General features: G+C 42.6%; 1 protein-coding gene across 9 annotated transcripts in view; it reads right to left on the bottom strand.

The window, feature by feature from the left end:
* Positions 1 to 22,847, bottom strand: part of TMEM164 (transmembrane protein 164) — a 190,503-nt gene that overhangs the window by 30,577 nt on the left and 137,079 nt on the right. For 8 of the 9 annotated variants that reach the window (XM_081276981.1, XM_081276977.1, XM_081276985.1 and 5 more), the window contains one exon: positions 935 to 1,035. The exons of the other annotated variant lie outside the window; for it this stretch is intronic. In XM_081276981.1, the coding sequence (XP_081133107.1) occupies positions 935 to 1,035 (101 nt within the window). The remainder of the gene's footprint in view (positions 1 to 934; positions 1,036 to 22,847) is intronic. 9 annotated transcript variants of the gene reach the window in all.

The raw sequence follows: 22,847 nt of genomic DNA, 5'->3' as shown, positions 1-22,847 counted from the left end.
CAGTGGGGAGCAGTGAGAGGTAAGGGAGGAAAAGTGACTGATTCTACAAAAGGTACTGGGGACATCGGTTACACAGGCTCTTATCCTGCAAGATAAGGACAAGGTCGCACGAGGCTCACACGGCTATTGTTACATTAATGCTGCCCACACCAAACCAGATATGCCACAACACTTGGCTTCCAGAGCCCTACAAGTCTGCTCATGCTAAAGACAAGTCCTTACCACCTCTCAGGGAGGTTAGGGCTATTATACCAAGTCACAGAGAGGTGGAAAACTCTCTTCCCTCAAAGGTAAAGTGACTCACTTAGAGCAGAGACAGAATCAGGACTTCAACTTGCGTCTCCTGACCCTGTCCCCAACCCTGAGCTCTTCCTGACTCACTTTACCACTAATAACCACCCTTGCAATACCGGCGATCTTGGACTCTGGATAACTCAACTACTGAGTCCAACCATTCTCCACACTCCAGGCAGTTCTGAACACCACAGAATGCAATAGGGGTCCCCAACAACACACTTTCATGGCCACACAGCTCAGGGGAAATAAAGAACCCGGGAGCAGGACCAGAACAGACAGACCCAATGTCAGAGACTTGCCCCAGGCCCAGGAGACCAAGGCTAGCTAGAGTCCCAACTCCCCATGAGGTCCACAGCAAACCATTTCCCACTGTTTCCAACCCAAGTGGCCAGGAGTGAAGGGCATCCTTGCCTCCCCAGGGATGAAAAAACAGACATTACTGAAGGATTCAGAAAATTCTTTGGAGAGGCCAAGGCTGTGGATCATAAATCAGCAACCCAGACACAACAATCTGACATTCTGGCCTTTAGCATCTTGTATTTTCAAAACAAAATGATACACCAGCGCCAAGAAGGATTATCAAGATTTATGGAGAACTCCAAACAGAGGGGAGAGAAGGGGATTGAACCAAACTTACCAGGCCGAGGATCTGTAGAATGCTGAAGTGATAAAAGAACATGAGGCCAGTTGAGAGAAGAGCCCACCGGAAACTGCTGAGGGGCTCTGGGGTGTAAGCACCTGGAGGGAGATGGGAGAAGGTGAGATTGTGGAAAAAGTGACCCACTTTCCTCTGCCCACGAGGGCATGGATGCTAAGGTCATAGTTGTAGCCTGTTCATTGTCCCCTTTTACCCATCAGTGATAGCTACTTCAGAGAGAGCCTTGCTGATTAGCTGGGTACTCAGAACAGCCCCTTCCCGACCTCTGTTCTGCCATTCGATGCTGAGGCCATTATAAAGAGATGATTTTTTATTATAAAAATAATACATGCTCATTAAAGGTAATTTAGAATGCTGAAAAGTAGAAAAAAAGATAGAGGAAAAGAAGAAAAACAGCCCCAGTACTCTACTACCAGAATATAATCACTGCTAATGCCTGCTGTGTCTCCTTGGTCATTTTTTCTATGCCTCATAATTTTCTTTCATTTTTAAATTAATACTTGGAATCATATACATGTACAATATATTGTTGATTATATATATGAGTGTGTGTGTGTGCGTGTATAAAATTATAAAGTCTTCATTTCTACACTTATTTCCTCTTAGTTCTAGAGGGAAATATCATTGAGGAAAGGTATGATGTGGTGATTGAGAATGTTAACTTTAAAGTCAGATGGCCTTGGTTGTGCAAGCTTCAACTCTGCCACTTACTGGCCATGTGATCCTGGGAAAGTGGTTAAAACTCCCTGAAGACTCAATTTACTTGCTTATAAAAAGGGAATAACAGTAGCCCCAGAATCTGGCACAACATGAGTGTTCAATGAAATGTTAAGATGCTGTCACGGTAATTCAAAGAACTGAAGACGTGCCATATCTAACAGTGGTGCCATCGAAGAACTATTGAACAACGCCTCCCCCCAGGAACTCCAAAAATAATATATTTCCTTTCTATTATTTCTGGGAATAGATCCCAGTAGGCTTGGACATATTCCAGAATTTACAGAGCAGGGGCATGGTTTATAGGATGTTGCAGGTGTCACTCTGAATGGGGACTCAGAAGAGGTGGCTTGAGAATGAAAGGGACTTGAACCCCCCCACTCAAGGAAGCAGGGGTGATATCATATCCTGGACTAGTACTTTCCCAAGTCTTTCCTTTAGCGACTGATCCATTCATTCAATAGTTATGAGGCAGCTAGACTATTCTAAGAAGATAAGTTCCCTGCAGCCTCAGACTCATGGTCAACAATTATAAAGGAGTGGGGTAGAGGGGTGGCTGTAATGTGAAGATAAAAATCAGCCTGCAGGATGGGGTGGAGCAAAGGATGCTTCTTGATAGAGGGAGTATGGGAGTGGTCCTGAATTGGACTTCCTAAAGAGGGGCCCTGGGATTCCAAAGCAGCAGCCTACTTCCAGTCAGACAGAGTGAGGCAATTCAGAGAATCACAGTTGACTTAAGTAGGAGAGTGGGATGAGGGCAATAAACAGGCGGAAGACTCAGGCTGGCAGGGCTGGGCCATGTAGCACAGTAGGAGCTACACTAAGGGCTTTGGGCTTCATCCCATGCAGCAGGGTCCTGAGCTCAAACGCCTCAAGTGTCAGGCCAAGTAATAGGAAGCAGGGGTGTAATCACAGTCTAAGAGACACTGGGGGATGCTAGAGACTGGAAAACCGGAAAGCCCACACCCCTTCACTCCACCAATCCTTGCCCTGCAAGGATATGGCCCAAAAGGACCCCCCCCCCCGCCCCGCCACCTCTTTTTTCCACTTTTATAAGAGTGGCCAGAAATATGAAACTTTATGTGGAACTTCCTGATTTTTAAATGTTGGCAACTAATTCCAAATGTGCTAAGAATGCCTGATGGATCAAACAAAACATGTCGTATGGACAGATTTCAGCTCCTGGGTGGCCAGGCTTGAGCTCTAAAACAGAAGGAGCTCTGAGGCAAGAATATACTAGAAACACACATGTGCTTATAAGAGATCACCCTTTTCACTGCAGCAGAGAGTGGAGGCAGAGAGATTAGCAAGGAAATTGTAGAGAGAACAGGATGGTTTTTGAAGGTAAGAGCAGTGGGGCTACAGAAGAAAAAATGAAGGAAAATATCACTAGCATATGGTAGAATATTGGATGTGTGTCTAGGGTTGGTGGGGGGTAAGGGGAAGGAAGGACCACAGAGACTCTTGGGCTTCTAGCTTGGGCATCAGTGGGGTGATGATACTAGATAAGAGGAAAAAGCAGGTGGGTACAGAGGGTACAGAAATGAGGAGGTCTATTTTAGACATTGAAATTGCAGTATCTGTAGAATGTATGGGAGGACATGTCCCTCCGGTGGCTGAATGTACTCTAGGATGTACAGGGTGATGAATGACAGTGTAGGTACTGGAGCCCAGCCAGTGGAGGTTTTCACATTGTGGTTCTATCACCTATCAGCTTCAGGGCCTTAGGCAAGTCTTGGTATCTACTGAAGTCAGTTTAACTCATCTGTAAAATGAAACAGTACTACCTAATCCACAAGGCTGTTGGACAGAAGAAAAAAAATATGCTATAATTACAGTACCAGGATTTAACAAATGCTGATTATTTTTATTTTAGGAGTCACAAATTCAATGAAAAGGATGGGGTGAACATCCATATGTAGGAAGAAGGCCAGAGACACAAAACTAAGAAATACCATGTAAGGTAGAGGAATGAAGAGAAGAAAAAGGAAGGAGATGGGGTAACTAAAGCCAGGGGATCTTCTGTGGGAGAAGCTCAGCCTTGCTCTAGGAACAAGAAACAAGACTGTGACATATATGAGTCAAAGGCCCTTTGAGGCTATAGCTATCATCCCTCCATTTTGTAGATGGAAAAACTGAGGCGGGGAGATGGGCAGTCACACAGCCAAAGTTACTCTGGCAAAAGACTGGGGAAACCAACCCTCAGGGACTCACTGCCCAGTGTTTCTGTTACCACTTGCATAGGCCTCAAACATACCATGTTGGACCATCTCTTTCCTTGTCTGCCTACATTCTAGACTGAGCACAGCACAGGTCAGTAACCACATCAGATCCATGTGTGTGCCCCTAGAGTCTAGCAGAGCTTTACTTGTGAAAATCCACTGAGTGATCCACTTGGGCTGTGTGCACTTGCCTGCCTGCTCAGTGAGTGTGAAGTGGGCACTGTGTTGTCGCCTGGGTTCTGGGACACGTAGGGGCACACAGGAGAAGAAGGGACCTGGAGGACTGACAGGTGCTCAGAAAGGATGCATCCCACTGCTAGAGCCTCCAGCCATTGCTCCCCAAATGTCCCTTCCCTCTAGCCTTTGCTTGGCTTCTTCTAGTGGGAGCTGATATAGGCCTTCAATGCTAGGTGGTAGCTACAGGAGAGGCCCTGAGTGTGTGTGGTGTGGGGGGTGAGGCATCCTCATCCAGGAGGCAGCTTGGCAGCCATAGACCTGGGGAAAGCTGGGACCAGGGGTGGGCACTCAGTGGCCCACCCCCTCATCTACCCTGCCTGTGGCAGCCCCAGGCCATATCATACTCCATGCTCTGGGGTAAAAGAACAGCCAGACACTACCAATGGACATGCTTCTAAGTACTTTCACTGTCCCTTGTCCAAAGTTTCACTTTAGCATCATTCCTTCCATGTCACATAATCTGCCCTATACCAGAGTTTGCTAAGCGAGGGGCTGTTTCTGAATCTCCTCTTCACCTCTAGGACCTGATATATAGTAGGCACCTAAAATCTCTGTGTGGGCAAATGAACAGTACAGACTTTTAGGAGAATCATAAAAGTCTAACCCTATGGCTCAATGCTACTTACTACTTTGAAGACCACCACTGAGAATCTAAAGAGCTCAATAAACCATCCTTATTTGCCCAAAGAAATCCACAATATTTAGAAACCAGAAAGAAACCAAATATGGGAGATGAGTTAGGTAAACTATTGGTACCTCGATATTGTTACAATAGTACACTGCCATTCAAATGACAGCCAAACTATGTACCTGTATGAAGAGATCAGTCCATGGCTGGTAATATCAAGTATAAATGACAGAACGTCAAGTAGCTTAAAAACAAAGACCATGGGTTCAACGACAGCCTTGTGTAGTGTGGCACCTATCTATGGGGGTGACCTCGAGTAAATCACACTGCCTCTCTAAACTCCTTCTGGAGGTAGAATCTACCTCTGAAGGATAATGAATGGAATAAGAAATATGACAAAGTATGTATGGAAGCCAGCCCAGCATAGAAATGGCTGCTGGTATTTGTACCATGGTGACCACAGCCATGCAAAATCTTATAAAAGTCTGGAAGAGGATAGGGGATGTTGTGAAGAGGTGGCCTTCAATGAAGGGCTCTTTGACTATGGTTTCCCTTGCCCTTTCACTATTGTTAGTTCTTTTCATTGCAAAAATGATCAAATATTCAATTTCTTTGAGAAAGAAAGAAAGAACAAACGAACAAGCAAGCAAGAAAGAACAAACCCACCCTGGGCACAGATGACTCATTCAGTCTCTGTGGTTACATGAAAATTGTATGCAAACCCACATCATTCTCCTCAATGTGTACCTGGATGTGACCCTTGGGATAATCCCAATGAAAAAAAACAGTATTGCTTGTAAAGGAAAACAGAAACTTAAACACTTTCAGAAAAATTAAATACATAAAACTATTTTTTCTACTTTAGGAAAAAATGTGACATTTTCTGTTAGCATTTCTATCCCAGGAGGACAGAAGTACGTCATCTCTAAAGGTAGGGGGAAACCAAGATAATTGCTTTTTCTAAAATCAATTTCTGCCAGAAGGAAGCTTTATGAGTACTTGGAACCAAAGCAATTGTACCACCAGTGGGAAGGACTGATCCCTAGGGACATCCCAAGGGACCTTTGTGTCATCCTACAATTCTACCCAGAAGGGCTTACACCAAGAAGATGAGACTGGGTAGGGTGGCATCCCATTCTCTAGTCTTCTTCCTGCTTTCTTCCACTTAGTTGCTTACCATGCTGCCTGGTCCTTCAACATCTATGACGGCCATGGGGCTCATGGCATGCAGTGGGGAAAGTCAGAGAAACCCTGCCCTTGAGTGCCACCCTGCAGTTCACAAGTGAAGGAAGACTGAGTGTGATAAGCACAGTAAGTAAGGTGATAATCTTTATTTTATTTTTATGTGGTGTTGAGGATCGAACCCAGTGCTTAATGCATGCTAGGTGAGCGCTCTACTTCTGAGCCATAACCCCAGCCCCAGGGAACTTGACCTTTATCCCATACACAATGAGAAGCCACAGGAAGGGTTTCAACAGGAAAGAGAAAAGGTCAGCTTTCTGTTTCAGTTGGCTGGGCTGCTCCACAGCACTGTAGACAAAAAACTAGAGGGAGATGGGACTGAAGACAAGGCCAGACCTGACTGTAGTGAGTGACATAGATTACTTGGAAATTTGCCAGACATGAAGGAGACATCAAGGGTAACTTCACAGTCTACGACTTCAGGAACTGAGGGGTATTAATTTAGGGGAGAAGTGTTATCACTGAGTGCCTGTCTCCCACAGGCTGATTTCCAGGACTAGGACTCAGGAAATGGGGAGGGCCTGCAAACAGAGCTTGGAGTGTGGATAGGGTAAATGAAGAAGAGTCCCCAAATTGAGATTATAGGACCAAGGATGGGGCTTTGAAAACAGCAAGAATTAGGTACCCAGCAGAAGGAGAAGGGTTCATGAAAAGAGAAAACTAAAAACAAAATGAAAGAGGTCATCATAGAACTAGGAGAGGGCTGTTGTGGAAGTTGAGAGAATATTAAGTTTCAAGAAGAAAAGGATTGGCAATGTTATATGCCCTATTACTTGAACTGACCAATAAATAACATAGCTACAAACCACATGTGATGACTCACATTTACACTTACTACTTTTGAATAAAATTAAAAATGTGGTTCCTCAATCACATCAGTCACATTTCAAGTGCTTGACAGCTATGTATTTCTAATGGCTACCATATTGGACAATGAAGAGATTCACATTCCCATCACCACAAAAATTCCACTGGAGACACAATTCTCCAGAGGGGTAAAGTGAAGACAAACACTACCATAGGGCTTGACAACATGCTGGTCACAGGTGATCTTTCTATAGGGAAGTAGCAACCAGGAATTGGGTGGTGAAAGATAAAATGTTTTCGAGGTGTGCAAGGAAAAGAATTTCAGAAAAGGGAATAGGGTATGCAAAAATTACAGAGAAATGATTAGTCAGATTCTCTACATTCTCAATTCCTTCTCTGAATGTCCCTTTCATCCTTTTGTCTTTATTGGACCTATTTCTCTCCAGAAGGAGCCTGCTTCATCTGTAGCCCTCTAATGCAGTGATTGATTTTTCAAATTTGGCTCATGTTATCTAGAAAGAGTACCTTCTTTCTTTGCATTGCTGTTTCTGGATCCTTTTCCCAAATCCCCACAGATATCACCCTATGCCACCTGCCATTCTTCCCTTCTACATTTATCTACAGACATATGGATCATGACCCTATTCCCTTGAATATATTACACCTGGTTTGGTACCACTGTCTCCAAACCCATTTGTCATAATTTTTGATAATTTTTACATGTGCCTGGAGGAACTTTCCAGGATCTTGTTCTCAGTTCCTTAGCCTCCTCTCCTTGATGATCTGGTCCAGCACCAAACCTCAGTCACTCATTCTCAGAGTCATGCCTGAGGCCTTATAATTAGGGACAATTTCTACCTTTCCCTAATTTCAAAGTCAAACATTCCCTCTTCAACCCTCATTAATATCTTTCCTGTGGGAGACCAACCCAGCATGTGACTGAGTTAACTCTCCTGCTGGGCGATGTGGCATCAGGCACCCATGCTGCTAGACTGCCCCACTCTTCTAGGGTTCCAGTGACTGTCTTCCTGCCTGGGCATGTCTTGCTACAGCCCCATGGGTGAAGCTAAGTTCACCAGTTCCTTTGTAATATAACCCCCTGCCCTGTTCAGGATAGAATATTCCATGGAAGTGCCTTGTGTGTGTCCCCTTCTCTTACTGTGCCCTTGGGTGTGGCCTACCCAGGTGTCAGTCAACCTGCTGACAGTGGACATCATGAAGCTGGCCTCAGCCCCCTGAAACCTGGCCCCTTGCCTCATTTGAATAGCTTCTCCTCAATAAAAGGGGTCAGTGTGTGCTCTAGCTCTCTCTTCCTGTGGACCCTTAAGGTCAGAGGAGCCGTCACAGTGACCCCAAAGAAAAAGGTATTTGTGTCTTTTGTGTGGTTATTTTGCGCAGCCCAGTCAGCCCAGTTTATCTGGAGTAACCCCTGAGCCTTTTAGTTGGGAGAACAGAAACCCAGCACTTTCCAACTCAGTCTGTGACCCCAAAGTATTTGACCCTCCTGGAATCTGTCACAGATCAATTGGCCCTACCACCTTTTTGCTGTCCTCTTTGGCTCCTTCTTCCCTCCTTTAATTCCATGGCCCATCATTCTAATTATCCCTTGCAGACACCTTTGGACCTACTGTTCCCCTTGTTATTATACTCCCCTGGGGAAATAAAACACCTTAGCCCTAGTGAAATCTCAATCTCTTTCTCCCCATTGCCTGCCCTACACAGCTGAAGACGGCCAGAGAAAAACAACAGGACTGGCTGTTCTCACGTCAAAGTCGTGATCACAAACTTCAAGTGCACCCTTCATGTTGCCAGGCAATCATACCGTACTCCCTGGCTCCATTCACTCTCTCACTCTCCTTGGCCACAATTTAATATTTTATCTGCTCTTCTCAAACCCTTAATACTTCTATTCCATTCTCACTCTCAGATGATGGCTCTGCTTCCCGTTCCACTGAGAAAGAAAGGAATCAGATTAAAACTTCTTCAAGCACTCCTGATCACAGCCAAATTTGCTCTGCCATCATCCCTGTGACCACAGATAAACTTCCCTGGGTCCCAGTCAAGGCTAGGGGTTTTACATCAGATGTATTTACATCAGATGTCATCCTCTCTCTGCTACTCAACCATGTTACTCCAGCCATTGTTTTTCTATCTTACATGAACAACCTCCCTTCTTACCAGATTATTCCCATTACCATGTAAACTAAACCCACTGGAATTGCTCCCATTCCAAAACAAACACTTGACCTCACTTCTTCCTCCAGCCACTGCTCATTGCTCCACAACCCTTTACAGCAAAACTCCTTGAAATAATCATCTACACCTGATCTGTCCAATATGGTACCTACTAGTTATATGCAGCTTTTCAGGGCTCAGAATGTGGCTACTTTGAATTGAGATGCGCTATTAGTACAAACTGCATCCTGGATTTCAAAGGAAATTGAGTATAATATATATGTCATAATTTTATGCTGCTTATATTGGAATGAGAATATTGGATAAACTGGATTAAATAAGGTATATTACTAAAATAAATTTCATTTGTTTGCCTTACCCATTTTTAGTGTGATCCTAGAACATTCAAAAATACATATTTGGCTCATATATTTTTATTGGACTGTATCTGTTTATCCTCCCAACCTTTAATTTCCCTCTTCTGATTCTCTCTTAAACTCATCAGTTTTCTCTCCCTGTACCAACACATCTCCCATCAAGGTCACAAGTGATCTTTTTGGTAGAAGGGAGACTACTGAAGAGGAAGAGGATCAGGGAAAGGAAGGTGAAGAAGGTATGGAGAAGGGGGGATAGGTTATGGAAGGTATAAATGACCAAGGTGTGTTCTATGCATGTATGAAAATACCAAAATGAAACTCATTATTCTGTATGTTTAATATGCATTAATAAAACAAATGACCATTCAATGAGCAATTCTCTGGCCTCATCCTATGTACCTTTCTGTTGTTGAAACATTCTTCATTTGGCTTCTGGCATGCTACTCTCCATTCGTTCTCTTCTTGCTCCTTTACTGGTTCCTCCCCATGGCTCTGACCCCTAAATACTGAATAGGATCAGACTGCACAACTCAGAGCTTTTCCTTGTCTACTTTCATCCCATAATTCACTGGAACCAATTTTATGACTTTAATTATGATCTACATGCTAATAACTATAAAAATGGTGTATCAGCTTGGACCACAAGCCTGAAATCCAGGCTCATATACTTCACAGCCTACACTCAATATCTAGCGGGCATCTCAACCTTAAACCAAACTTCTGATCTTGACTCCTGTGGTAGGTCATGACAGTAATGGCTCCTAGTGAATCATGCCTTCCCAGAATCCACACCCCTATTATGTTTCCCTCCCACACTGATTTGGTCACATGATTTGCTTTGGCCAATAGGAAATCATCAAAAAAGAATCTCTCAGGCTTGATGAACACTTTTGGGGGCATGCATTCTTAGAATACTGCCTTTAGAGCCACATGCCATGAAAGACTATGTGGATAGGGAGGCCTGAGCATCCCAGTTGAGCCCAGACATGACCAGTAGAAGATCTCAGTTCAATTTGCCAAAACAAAATACCATAGACTGAGTGAGTGACTCAAACAACAGAAACTATTTTCTCATGGTTCTGAGGCTACAAGTCCAAGATCAAGGCATCAAAATGGTTGATTTGTGATGAAGGCTCACTTCCTGGCTGAGAGCCATGTTCTCACTGTATCCTCACATGGTGGGGATTAATCCCATCATGACAGCCATACCCTGTGACCTCATATAACCCCAATTATCTCCCAAAGGCCTGATCCCCAAGTGCCATCACACTAGCAGTTAGGGATTTGACAAGTGAATTTTGGAAGGACACAAACACTCAATACATAATGAAAAACCCATACAATTGTGGGAAATAATGTCATTGTTTTAAGTTACTAAGTTATACAAATGGTTGTTACAGTAATAGATAACTGAAACAGCACTTCTCCCTCACAAAAAAAGCAATAAACAAGTACAAAAGTCCTTCTCTTTACCTTCTTTATCCCAATAACTTGCTTTAGTAAAAAAAAAAAAAATTTTTTTTTTTTTTTTTTTTTTTTTTTGCAACTGGGGATTGAACCCGGGGCCTTGTGCATACTAGGTAAGCACTGTACCACTGAACTGCCTCCTCAGCCCAGTCAAAAATTTTACAGTCATCCTCACCCCTGTTCTCTCCCACCCCACATCTGATCCGTCAGTCAATTCTATTGGCTGAACCTTCAGTATATATCCAGAACTCAATGACTTTTCCCTGCCTCTGCCTCCTTTTCCATTCTCAGCACCCTGATGCAAGCCCCATGATCCATCTGCCTCCTGGATTATTACAAATAACACTACAGGTCTCCCTACTTGTACACCTGCTCACCTGCAGTCTAATTTCAGCATAGCAACCAGGCAATCCTTTAAAAATTTAAATCAGATCATGTTCAGTCTTGCTCAAAATCCTACAATGGCCTCCCGGCTCCCTAAGAATAAAAATTTAAAATATCCTTATGATGGCCTACAAAACCCTACATGTGATGTGCCCTCTCACCTCAATCACCTCTCTGATCTCATGTCCTACCACTCTGCCCTTCCTTCACAGATCTAGCCACAATGAGTTACTTGCCTGGAACAGTCTAGAAACACGTCTTCCTCAGGGCCACTGTGCTTATTATTTCCTCTGTTTGGCATATCCTTCCCCCAGAGATCAATTGGCTTCTTCTCTTGCCTGTAAGTCTTTGCTCAAATGTCACATTTTCAATGAAATCTTCTCTTTAAATGAAGCCACCACATTTAAATCGCAGCCCTCCACAACCATTGAGCAGTACCCTGCCCTTCACTCTGCTGTATCTCTTCTCTCATGGTACTCATCATCTGGACTGTACAAGTTCCTTGTTTCTGTACTGTCTCTTCCCACATGAGCATAAGCTCCATGAAAGCAAGGATATTTCTGTTTCCTCACTGCTTTTTATCCCCAACAACAAGAACACTGCCTGACCCAGAGTGGGGACTCAATACAATTATTCACTGAAAGAATGGTGTGCTCAGCCCTGCATGCTCATGAACTTGGCAGAACCCATTATCGCTGGACTAACACATGGGGGAATGGGCAGAGGTGAGGGTGAGGACCAGTACAAGAATTCTGTTTAGGACTTAGATATTTCAGAGAGAACAAATCACCTTGTGATGTTTTTAAAATGTAGGTTCTGTTACAGAAGGTCTGCAGCAGGGCCTGAGCCTCTCTACTTCTAACCCATCTCCCTGGTGTTCAGATAACACTTTGAATAGCAAGGACTAGAGCCTGTACTCTGGCAGCAGACTGAGAAAATACAGAGAGCCCAGAGAGGAGGTTGTTGCAATAGACCAGGTCAGGATGATCTCATCTGATCTGAACCAAGGAAGGGATAGTAGCAGTGAATTTGAGAAATGATCAGGAGGTAGAATGGACAGGATTTGAACATTGATTGGGTGGGGGTGAGGTGTAGGAGGGAAGGAAGAGTCAATGATTAATTTTAGATTTCTGGCCTAATGAGTTAGGTAGTGACATCACTCAATAGGATGGGCAACACTGGAGCAGGTACAGGTTTGGAGGCAGGGAAGAGAATGACAAGTTTATTTCCTGAAAACAATGCCATGGCATCTTTGGTGCCCTATGAATGAGAGATCTCCATTTCTAGCTTTAGTTCTCCAGGAAATAGGTCTAAGGGGCATGACCCCAAGATGATTATGAACATTTAACTCTTTATTCTCAGCTCACTGAGTGTAGGCTCAAGTCAAGTCTTCTTGATCCAGGTACATGACAACACGAATGCCATCCTCTAGTCTGTTTACCACATACAGAGGTGAGGGATGTCCTGGGTTAGGTGTTTCCAAAGGAGATCCTTCTGGTCAACTTCCTATCCTAAAAGGCTGGAGAGACAGAACTAGGCCAGGCTTTACCCTCAGTGTGCCACTGGGGGTTGACTGGCCATGCAGCCTAAGGCTAAGGCATCTTAAAAGCCAACCTTTCCCCATGAGGTTCAGAGACCCAGCCTTCTGTCAGTTACACACAGGGTGAGGACCCTGAACTGGAAGAGATTCTGACAGATGGACTTGCCCTGGTAGAAGCAGCACTGGAGTCCACAGACCCAGTTTCCAGCTTCTACTCTTACCAAGTTGCTATGGGAACTTATATGTAGATCAAAACCTCTCTAAGCATCAGTGTCCCTCTAGCAGGAAAAGCCCAGATCCTCCCCATCTTAAAGGAGCACTTGTAGGAACAGAAAAGCTAACAGAGCATAAAGATACTCTGGAGAGAAGTGCTATTTAAACATAACACACCACTGTACCATACCATGTTATACACTTAGTATTAGCTGGGTCTCTGGTAAGCTTTAAGCAAGAATCATTTGAGGCAATGAGGCTTAAAGTTCAGTCTGTATCTGGCTCCCCCAGGGTAGAGACTCTCAATCTTGAGTGTGCCTCAGAATCAGTCCTCTAGAGGATCTGTTAAAACACAGCTTACTAGGCTCATCTCAGAGTTTTTGATTTAGTAAGTTTGGGGAGGATCATGGAATCTGAGAGCATGCATTAATAACAGGTTCTCCAGTTAAGCTTATGCTGTTGGTCCAGGGAATACACTTTGAAAATCACTATCCTAGGGAATGTGTGGAACACAGATTCCTGGGCCCTGCTCCCTTAGATTGAATCCAGGAGGTCTGGGAGAGCCCTGGACTCTCTATTTTAGCAACAAGCACATGAGGGTGATTCTGACATTTGGGCCATCCAACCAAACAGGAGAAACACTGGCTTGGGGAGAAACCTGGAGATAAACTATGTACCAAGAGGCCTGGGACAAGCTACCAGTGGAGGCACAATGTGGCCAGGTGTGAGGAGCAGTATCTTATGCAAGGTATAAAATCAAGGCAGACAACACCTGACTTAATCCTTTGTTCCCACAAGGGACTCCTGAGCCCCAGTGACTTCCTCCTCAGCAAGGAAATGCCAATTGTCTTCACAAACTCACCTACCTACCCTCTTGCATAAGGTTCAGCCCTTGGGCAATTTTTCAAATTCCCCAGCTCCTTTCTCACCCACTCACCCCTCAGGAATCTTCAGGCTTCATGTGACCAGGAAAGCAGAGCAGGGAACCAGATGAGAGAGGAGGACTTATCTAGCACTCCAATGAAGAGCAGGGGTGAGCATGGATTCACTGGGGTGGAAGAAAAGCAGGAGGCCCAACCTGGACCCTGAGGTTAGTATGACCTTTGGGCCAGTTTTCATGTTGTCACTGGTCAAACAAACTGCTTTTGATGTAACAGACCCTGGAAACTACCAACAGGGGCTGCATCCCAATCCTCATCCTTCAGGGGAGAAGTTGAAAGCCCAGTCAAGGGAGATGTGGCTTACCCAAGTCAGTCAACACTGGGGATCTTAAACCCCAGTTTCCTGAAATGTCCCCCAAGAACATCTAAATTACCTGTACTCAAAAACAACCTTCTCATACAGTGTCAAGTCTGGGAAGGCCCTTGCTCCCAATTCTGAAACAAGTGCTCCCTCTAGTGGAAATGAATGGGGTTGCCCAGCAGCCTTGAGGCAGGGTGAGGCAGGGACCCCTCTGGTAGCCTGGGGAGATCAAAGAAGCCCTTCTCAGGGGGAAAAAAAAAAAAAAAAAAAAACAGCTTTTATTTTATGCATTTATGTTGAAATGCATAAGACAAAAGTCATAGCATTGCAAAGGAAGCACAGTTATCAAAATGTCTCAAAAGTTTGGCAATAGCAATTGTACTTCTTCATAAGTGCATTTAATAAGACCTGCCAGCATAACTATCATAATTTCAAAGAATTGATAAACATAAGCAGCATTGTGAGGTGGCTCCAAATACTGTAATATGATAGGAAGCCATCTGCATTTGCTACTGACAAAGTCGCAAGTCTGGCTAATTGTACTGGTGCTTGCTCCTTCCATTTCTGTAATTTTTACCCATTCAAGTTAATGAACACCTACAATCCTACTTATGGACCACAGGTTAACAACCCCCGCCTAAAAAAAAACTACCACAACCAACACCATGAGGACAAAACAAGTGGAACTTTCAGAGGGGTCTTCTAGAGCTAGATCATCATCCCTGCAGGCAGAGACCAAGAAGTGGTCCTAAAGCTGAGCAGAGATGTGCTCTCTGCTCACCCCTTGCCTGACTTCCCTCCCAAACATCCCACATGAACCCCTGGAATCCTGGCACCACCATCAATAAATCTTCTACATCTGCCTCCTTTCCCTAGGATGTCCCTTTCACCTCTTCACTCTAAATGGGCCTTTGTACTCTGAGCAGAGGCTGTTCTTTCTTATCCTTCTGTGGGGAAGGGAGTTGAAGATTCCTCTCACCCTTCATTGTTGCTTCTACATGTTCCTTCTCCCCCTTTCTCCTCCTTTGAAAGTTCTGCTCCTCCACTTGTCACTGTCACTGTCCTCTATGTCCTTGTCAGAGTCATCCCAGACCAGTGTCACTTGAGTTACAGCCTTTTTCCTTTCCACATTACTCCTTTTCATGGCAGCATTCAGGGTGATTTCAACATCCCTGTGGGTGCTGCTTCCAGTGCCCTGACCTCATGGTCTCTTGAACCTCCTCATGTGCACAGGTCTGCTCCACCTCACTACCTACCACCTGCCATCTGTCATCATTCTGCCCCACCTGGGCTGGAATCATCTGACCACAAACACCCATAGTGTCAACCTTCATATCCTCAGTCCTACTGCTCACAGGTGCCTAGACCTCCTGGTGATCTCTGGTTCTCTGAAACCCTTTGTCCTCCCCTACCCATGAAATTCCTCCTTATTCTGCACTAGCTTACACCCCTTGACCCTGAATTATGGCACTAGTACCCTCAATTCCTTGGTGGGCAGAGGAGACTCTTCAACCCTCTCATCCCATACTTCTACCTAACCCCTCACTATCTCATTCCCAAAGGGGCTAGTAAGAACTTAAGAAACCACTCAGACCACATTTCACCTGATTGGTAGGCAGGGTCATGGCACCCTAGCAAGCACAAATCATATGAATAATAGATAACTTACACAGCACCAACTATGTGACAGCAGTATGATAAGCAGTTTATATAGATTATCTCATTTAATGGCCATTTTAACCTGATGAAGTGCTGCTATTATTCCTATTTTACAGATGAAGAAACTGAAGCACAGAGAAGTTAAAGAAGTTAGCTGAAGTCACAAAACCAGTGAGGAACAGAACCAGAATTTGAAAGCAAATAGTCTAGCTTTGTGATGGGCAGCGTAACTTTTTATTGTACCCATCAGTGCAATTTGTCTGTTGGGGCAGGCAGGCCTGCTCGCCTTCCTTACTACTATGGCTTCTCAGTGTCTTTGCCAAGGTAGGAAATAAGGTGGGGTGTGCTCTACACCTAGCCACCTCATATTCTCTGGGTATAGTGCAAGAAGTTCTGTTAGGGGTCAAGACCAAAGCTGCAAGCTTTAACCCAGCTGAAGAAAAAAGTCCTACACGTTGGAAGGTACTGGGTAACTCTCATCTAATAATAAAGTGACTCTCTGTGTCCCATTCTGCTATCATGCCTTACATGACCTGCCCTTGGGGAAACCTGAAAGCAAGAAAATATGTGGCAGGATTACCAAAGTTCTGTCCTGAACACCAACATCCCTCATTATCTAGATCTTCAACAGCATCCATTCAAGTCAGACCTTCTGTTCTTCTACTCAGGTTGGCTGAGCCTCAAATAGGGCAACCGCTCAGATCAGTGCCAGAAAAACACATGGATTCCTGCTTCAGAACAGCCATCCACACTAGCTGCCAATCTTCCAAAACTACACTTTGTAATGTAGCAGCCATTGACCACATGTAGCTGAAATTCAACTCAATTTAATTAGACTTAAAATCAAATTAGAAATTCAATTCCTCAGTCCCACAAGCCACATTTCAACTGCTCGGGAGTTATATGTAGCTAGTGACTACCACATTGAAGAGAAGAGATATAGGATTTTTGCATCATCATGGAGAATTCTACCAGACAGCACTGAAGGAGACCAGAATTATCTCCCATTTCCCACAGCATTTACTCCTCTTGTCATTATCCTTCTCCATTTACCACCAAACCCCTTTCCTTCTTGGCATTTGTCACCACCTTATAATTTATCCCCTTCCCTTTCTCCCTGGTATCTTTGAAGTTCCTTCTTGCTACTGGCCTACATCTTAGCATCTGAAGATGCCCAAACCTGGGGCAGAGAAGAAAGGAAATTAAAGGAAAAGGGGAAAAGGGGACAGGGAGAAAGGAGGAGAAGACCCTTTCCATTGGTTCTGGAATATACATACGCCCTCATTCTTAACATCCTTAACTTCTCTATTGTTTACATTCCCACTTCTTCAAACGTTTGATAACACTTCTCAGATCCCACATGGCTTCGGTGAAAATTTCTACTGCTTAAGCTTCCAGGACAACCAGATTCTCCTTTTATTACTCTGGACATTCCTGCAATATCCTCACATTCTTTTCTACTCATTACAGATTGCTTTATCCAAGACTTTTTCTAAGTCCTATTTCCTCTCCACCCAATGGTTACCTCATGGACCCTAAGACTTACATCTGCTACTTTCATATTGATGATGCCAAAGTTGGCCTCTAGTACATAGTCCCCTGAGCAGCTCTAGAATATTCCATCCTGCTGTCTCCTGCACATCTCAACCTGAATATCCCAGAAGTTCCTCGAAGTCAAGTAAAGTCATCCCCCACCCTGCTACAGACTGAATGCTTGTGTTCTCCAAAACTGCCAATGTGACAGCATAGAAGGTGAGTTTTTAGGAGTTGATCAGGTCATGATGGTGGAATCCACGTAAGTTGAATTAGCATCCTAATAAAAGAGGTTCAAGGAAACCTATCTGTCCTTTGCACATGTAAGGATACAGTGAGAAGGTACCATCTATGAAGAACAGGCTGTCACTACTCAATGAATGTTCTAGTGTCTTGACATTGGACTTCCCAGCCTCCATAATTGTGAAAAATAAATTTCTGTTGTTTCTAAGCTATCTCATTTATGAGTTTTTGTTATAGCAGCCCAAGCCAACTAAGACACTCCCTAAAATACATACCTTTTTATACATATACTTCACATAGTAGGAATAAGAATTGTAATGCATTCTGCTGTCATACATAAATAAAAAATAATAATTAAAAAATTCTGAACTTCAGAAAAAAAAAATACATACCTTTTTTCTGTGTCCTCTCTGTTAGTGGCATTCTATCCCCACCCAGGTATCCAGGCCAAAATCCTAAAGGCCTCATAGACTTCACTAGTCCCCCTCAATTCCACAGCATCTCAGTTATAATAATCACTATTAATTTAATCGCTGTTCATTGATTTAATTGAAATAATAATAAACATCCCATCTTGTCTATCTTCCTCTCCTGAAAAAATTAAAGAGATGTGAATACTGCCACCTAGTGGCGAAGCACAAACAATCCAGCTCTGGCAGTTCATACATTCAAGGCCAAAGGACAAAGAAAAAGGCACATTAAGAAAATGTGTTCTTGGGGGCTGGGGCTGTAGCTCAGTGGTAAAGTGCTTGCCTTGCATGTATGAGGCACTGGGTTCGATCCTCAGCACTACATAAAAAATAAATATACTGTCTGTTCATCTACAACGCAGTAAGGTCCTAAGCCTCAAAATTAAAAAAAAGTAAAAAAGGCTTGTGATATGGCTCAGTGCTTAAGTACTCCTGGGTTCAATCCCTGGTACCAAAAACAACAAAAGTCATTCTTTCGACAGTATGATTGACAGACTGCGTGGGAGGCTTGGGGCCATCAGTGGCAGGGAGATGAGTGAGAAGACAAAGTAACCCAGTTAATAAGGACTGAAAATCTGGAATAAGACAAGGGTGTGGTGATGGAAAGGAATTTGCCAGCAATTTTGAGAAAGTGAATCATCAGTACCTCTGGCCTGATCACTGGAGGGGATAAAGCAGACGAAGGGGTCTTGAGTGCTGTCTACGTTTTTGGCTTTGGCACTACATGGAGAGGAAAGCCACTAGTCAACATAGGAAATGGAGGAGATGGAAGAAGAACAAGCTGGGAGAAGTATAAAAATAAGAAGTCTGACTGTAGACACGGTACTTTTGAAGTACCTGTGGTGTCCCTCCAGCCTGCAATAGCTCTATCCACCAGGCTCTATGGGGTAGGTAGGGCAAAGGAGTTTGAGGAGAAAGTGTCAGAGAAACAGTAGAACAAGGAAAAGGGGGTCTTGGAGCCTAAAGGAAAATTACCTCAGTACCACATACAAACAAAGATGTTGTGTCCACTGAAAACTACAAAATAAATAAATAAATAAATATTTTTTAAAAAGAAAAAATATTTAAAAGGGCTGGGGATGTGGCTCAGTAGCTAAGTGCCCCTAAGTTCAATCCCCAGTACTAAAAGGGAAAAAAAGTAATATAGTTATCAAAATCTCTTTTAAAAAAACAAATATATTTCTAAATTTTGAAACAATGATGAATGTGAATTATTTTTCAAGATTAGCTGCAGTAACTATGTATAAAAGGAAAATATCTGTGATTTACATTCTCAACATGCTAGGTGCTTCTGATGTAACTATGGTGTGTTGTCAACATTCATAATTGAAGGAAATACTATCTTTCAGTTACAGTTAATGCAGAGGAGATGTGATTTTCTCTTTCTCATTCAAGGTCATGAGCCCCAGGTGATGTACTCCTATAAAGCTACTAGACATGTGGGGATTAAATGAGATCAAGGTTTTGCATGTAAAACATTCATCCAATGCCTAGTGCACAGAATTTAGAAAAAAAAAATGTTAGCTTGCAAGATATGTAATAGGATAGATATACAGTGCATGAACACATCCCTAAGCAGAGGAAGCTTCACTCATTCATTCAGCCCCTATAGACCAAGGACAAAGAAAATTTCCTATCCTCAAGGAGACCAGCACGCAAAGAGACAATTCTCTGCAGTGTGAGAAGGACAACAGCAGAAGGGACAGAAGCAGCTGCAAGGGGCTAGAGCAGAATAGTTTCTCAGAAGGCTTCTGAGAGAAAGGGACTGCTAAGATGAGTTTTGAGAAATGAACACTTCCCAGGCCATGGCTGGGAAAGGGCTATGAAAATTGCACTTTAAGCTCAGGAAATCTCAAGGATTTGGGTATCATCAAAGTGAAGAACAAGGAAAGAGTATAAAGAGGCAAGGTTGGAGAAGGGGTTAGAGGACCAATCACACAGCATGTTTAGTGCACTGGGGACTGACTGCACAAGGCAGGAGCTTCGAGAGTTTCCAAACACGGAAGTGCTGTGATCCTACAGAAATAGCTTTGGAAGCTACAAGGATGGGACTTTAAGGAGGGTAGAGGATGCAGGATGGAATCTGGGAGACCACAGGCAGCCAATGCTATAATTGAGGGAAGAGATGACAACCAAGGCCTGCATAATGGTAGTGGCCCTAGAAACAGCAGGAAAAGGCCTAGTTTGAGAGACACTGAGGAAGTAAAAGAAGACTTAGTGATTTCTCATAGAACAGACAGTAGGACCTTTTCCACAAGCAAATCTGTATTGGAGTATTCAATAAACAGTGTTGGGACAAATAGGAAGACATCCAGAAATAAAGTTGGTGATCTTTATCTCACACTATGTAACAGGATGAATTACAAGTGGGTAAAATATTAAAAGGTTAAAAAAAAGAAATTATAAATATGCCAGAAGAAAATATGGGACAAAGTAGACCCCCACCATTCAGTTTCTCTTTTAATCGTTTCAATGATCTAGTCTGAAATATTAAATGAAAAAATCCAGAAATAAACAATTTAAAAGTATAAGTAAGTAGACAATTTATATGTTGTAAATTGTGCAACATTCTGAATACTATAATGAAATCTCATGCTATCCTGCCCAGGACATGAATCATCCCTTTGTCCAACATATCCATGCTGTATATTCTACCAACCCTTTAGTCATCTAGTAGCAATTTCAGTTATCAGACTGACTGTCCTGTTATCACATTGTTTGTGTCAAACTAACCGTTACAGAGTAGTAGTCCAATGCCATGTCACAATACCTGTATCATTCACCTAACTTCATGTTATCAGCTAAGCATCAAATCATCTCTCATGATCACAAACAGAAAAAGGATGAGTACAGTAAAATGATATTTTGGGAAAAGAGGCCACAGTCACAGAATTTTTAGTATAGAATATTGCTATAATTATTCTATTATTAGCTATTAATTATCTCTTGTGGTAGCCAATTTATAAATTAAAACTTTACCATAGATATGTATGCAAAGGAAAAAACACAATAAGGGGTCTTAGAAAATATCTCCCACAGATAAGATTGCTATGTGACTTTCTTATAACCTTGGGATAGGGAAGGGATAGTTAACCATGACTCAAAAGTCAAAAGCCATAAAAATAAAATCAATCCCCAGGACCATTAATCAATCAATAAATATGTACATACTGTAAACATATAAAAAGAGCCAGGCATGATAGCACATGCCTCTAATTCCAGTGGCTGGGGTGACTGAGGCAGGAGGATCATAAGTTCAAAGCCAGCCTTAGCAATGTACCAAGGCCGTAAACAACTTAGTGAGACCCTATCTTTAAATAAAATATTTTTAAAAGGCTGGGGATGTAGCTCAGTGGTTAAGTGTCCCTGGGTTCAATTCCCAGTACAAAAAAAAAAAAAACAAACAAACAACAAAAAAAAAAACTTCACTCAAAATAAGTTCAGAATAAAACTGAACTGATATACCATTTGTATAAACCATTCAATGGAAAATAAAACAAAAGTTTGGGAATGTCCTCTTTTAGTGAGGTTGTATTAAAAAAAAGCACACTTGTACATTACAAAAAGAGCATTTGAACTATTATAACACTTAGGAATTTGGATATATCCATCCAACATATAGATGCCTATACTCTTTGATGCACTGAGAGATTTTCCCAAATGATATATTTGCACAGATGCAAATGACCTAGGTCCAAGGTCCTACAATGCAGTGTTCGTTATATTAGCAAAAGATGTAAACAATCTAAATGTACATCAATCAATAAATTATGCTACAGTGTTGTAGCCTCATATTATGATTTCATGCTAGAACCCTAGAGCCATATTTCGGAGTTCAAACCCTGGATCTGCCATTGGATAAGCGTGTTTCTCATGTGCAAAAGGAAGACAGCAGAAACACCTACCTACCAGGGTTGTTGTGGAAATTAATACGTTAATGAAGGTGAAGAGTTTGAAATAATATCAGGCATGTGCCTGTGTTTTAGAAAGCTTCAGTATTTTATTATGGTATATTCTGGAATCCACATAATAGAATACTACACTGCTGTGAAAAAGACAGAGGAAACTTCCCATGGAAGTAACAACAGCAGCGCAGCTGTACATATGCTATTTTTGAATTTTTTTTCTTAAGAAGGAGGTTAAGTAAAATATTTTAAAAATTTTACTTACACAATTGTCCCCTAGTATCTTAGGGGATTGGTTCTAAGAACGCACATGGATACCAAAATCAGTGACGATCAAGTCTATGACATAAAATGGCAGTGTTTTGCATATAACCTATGCAAGACCTCCTGTATAATTTAAATCCTCTCTAGGTTATTTATAGTAACTAATACTATGCAAGTGGTTGTTATACTATATCATTTAGGAAATAATGCCAAGAAAAATTATCTGTACATGTATGGTAAAGATGTAATTTTTTAAAAAAATTGTCATTGTAGATGGACAGAATACCTTTATTTTATTGGTTTATTTTTATGTGGTGCTAAGGATCGAACCCAGTGCCTCACACATGCTGGGCAAGTGCTTTCCCACTGAGCTACAGCTAATATAGATGTAATTTAAAAAAAATAATTTCAATCTGAGATCAACTGAATCCACAGATATAGAACATGTGGATTTGGGGTTGACTTTGTATACAAAAGGAAACTCTAGGAGGATATGCAAAAACAAAAATGGTGCTTAACCGTAGAGTTGCGGGAGAGACTCTGTGGATCGGGGGAAGAAAGGGTCAG

The sequence above is a fragment of the Spermophilus citellus genome (genome assembly GCF_964194105.1).
Source record: "Spermophilus citellus genome assembly, chromosome: X".
Classification (NCBI taxonomy): Eukaryota; Metazoa; Chordata; class Mammalia; order Rodentia; family Sciuridae; genus Spermophilus; species Spermophilus citellus.
The sequence above is the reverse complement of the archived record's forward strand: the minus strand, read 5'-3'. Positions and strand labels throughout refer to the sequence as shown.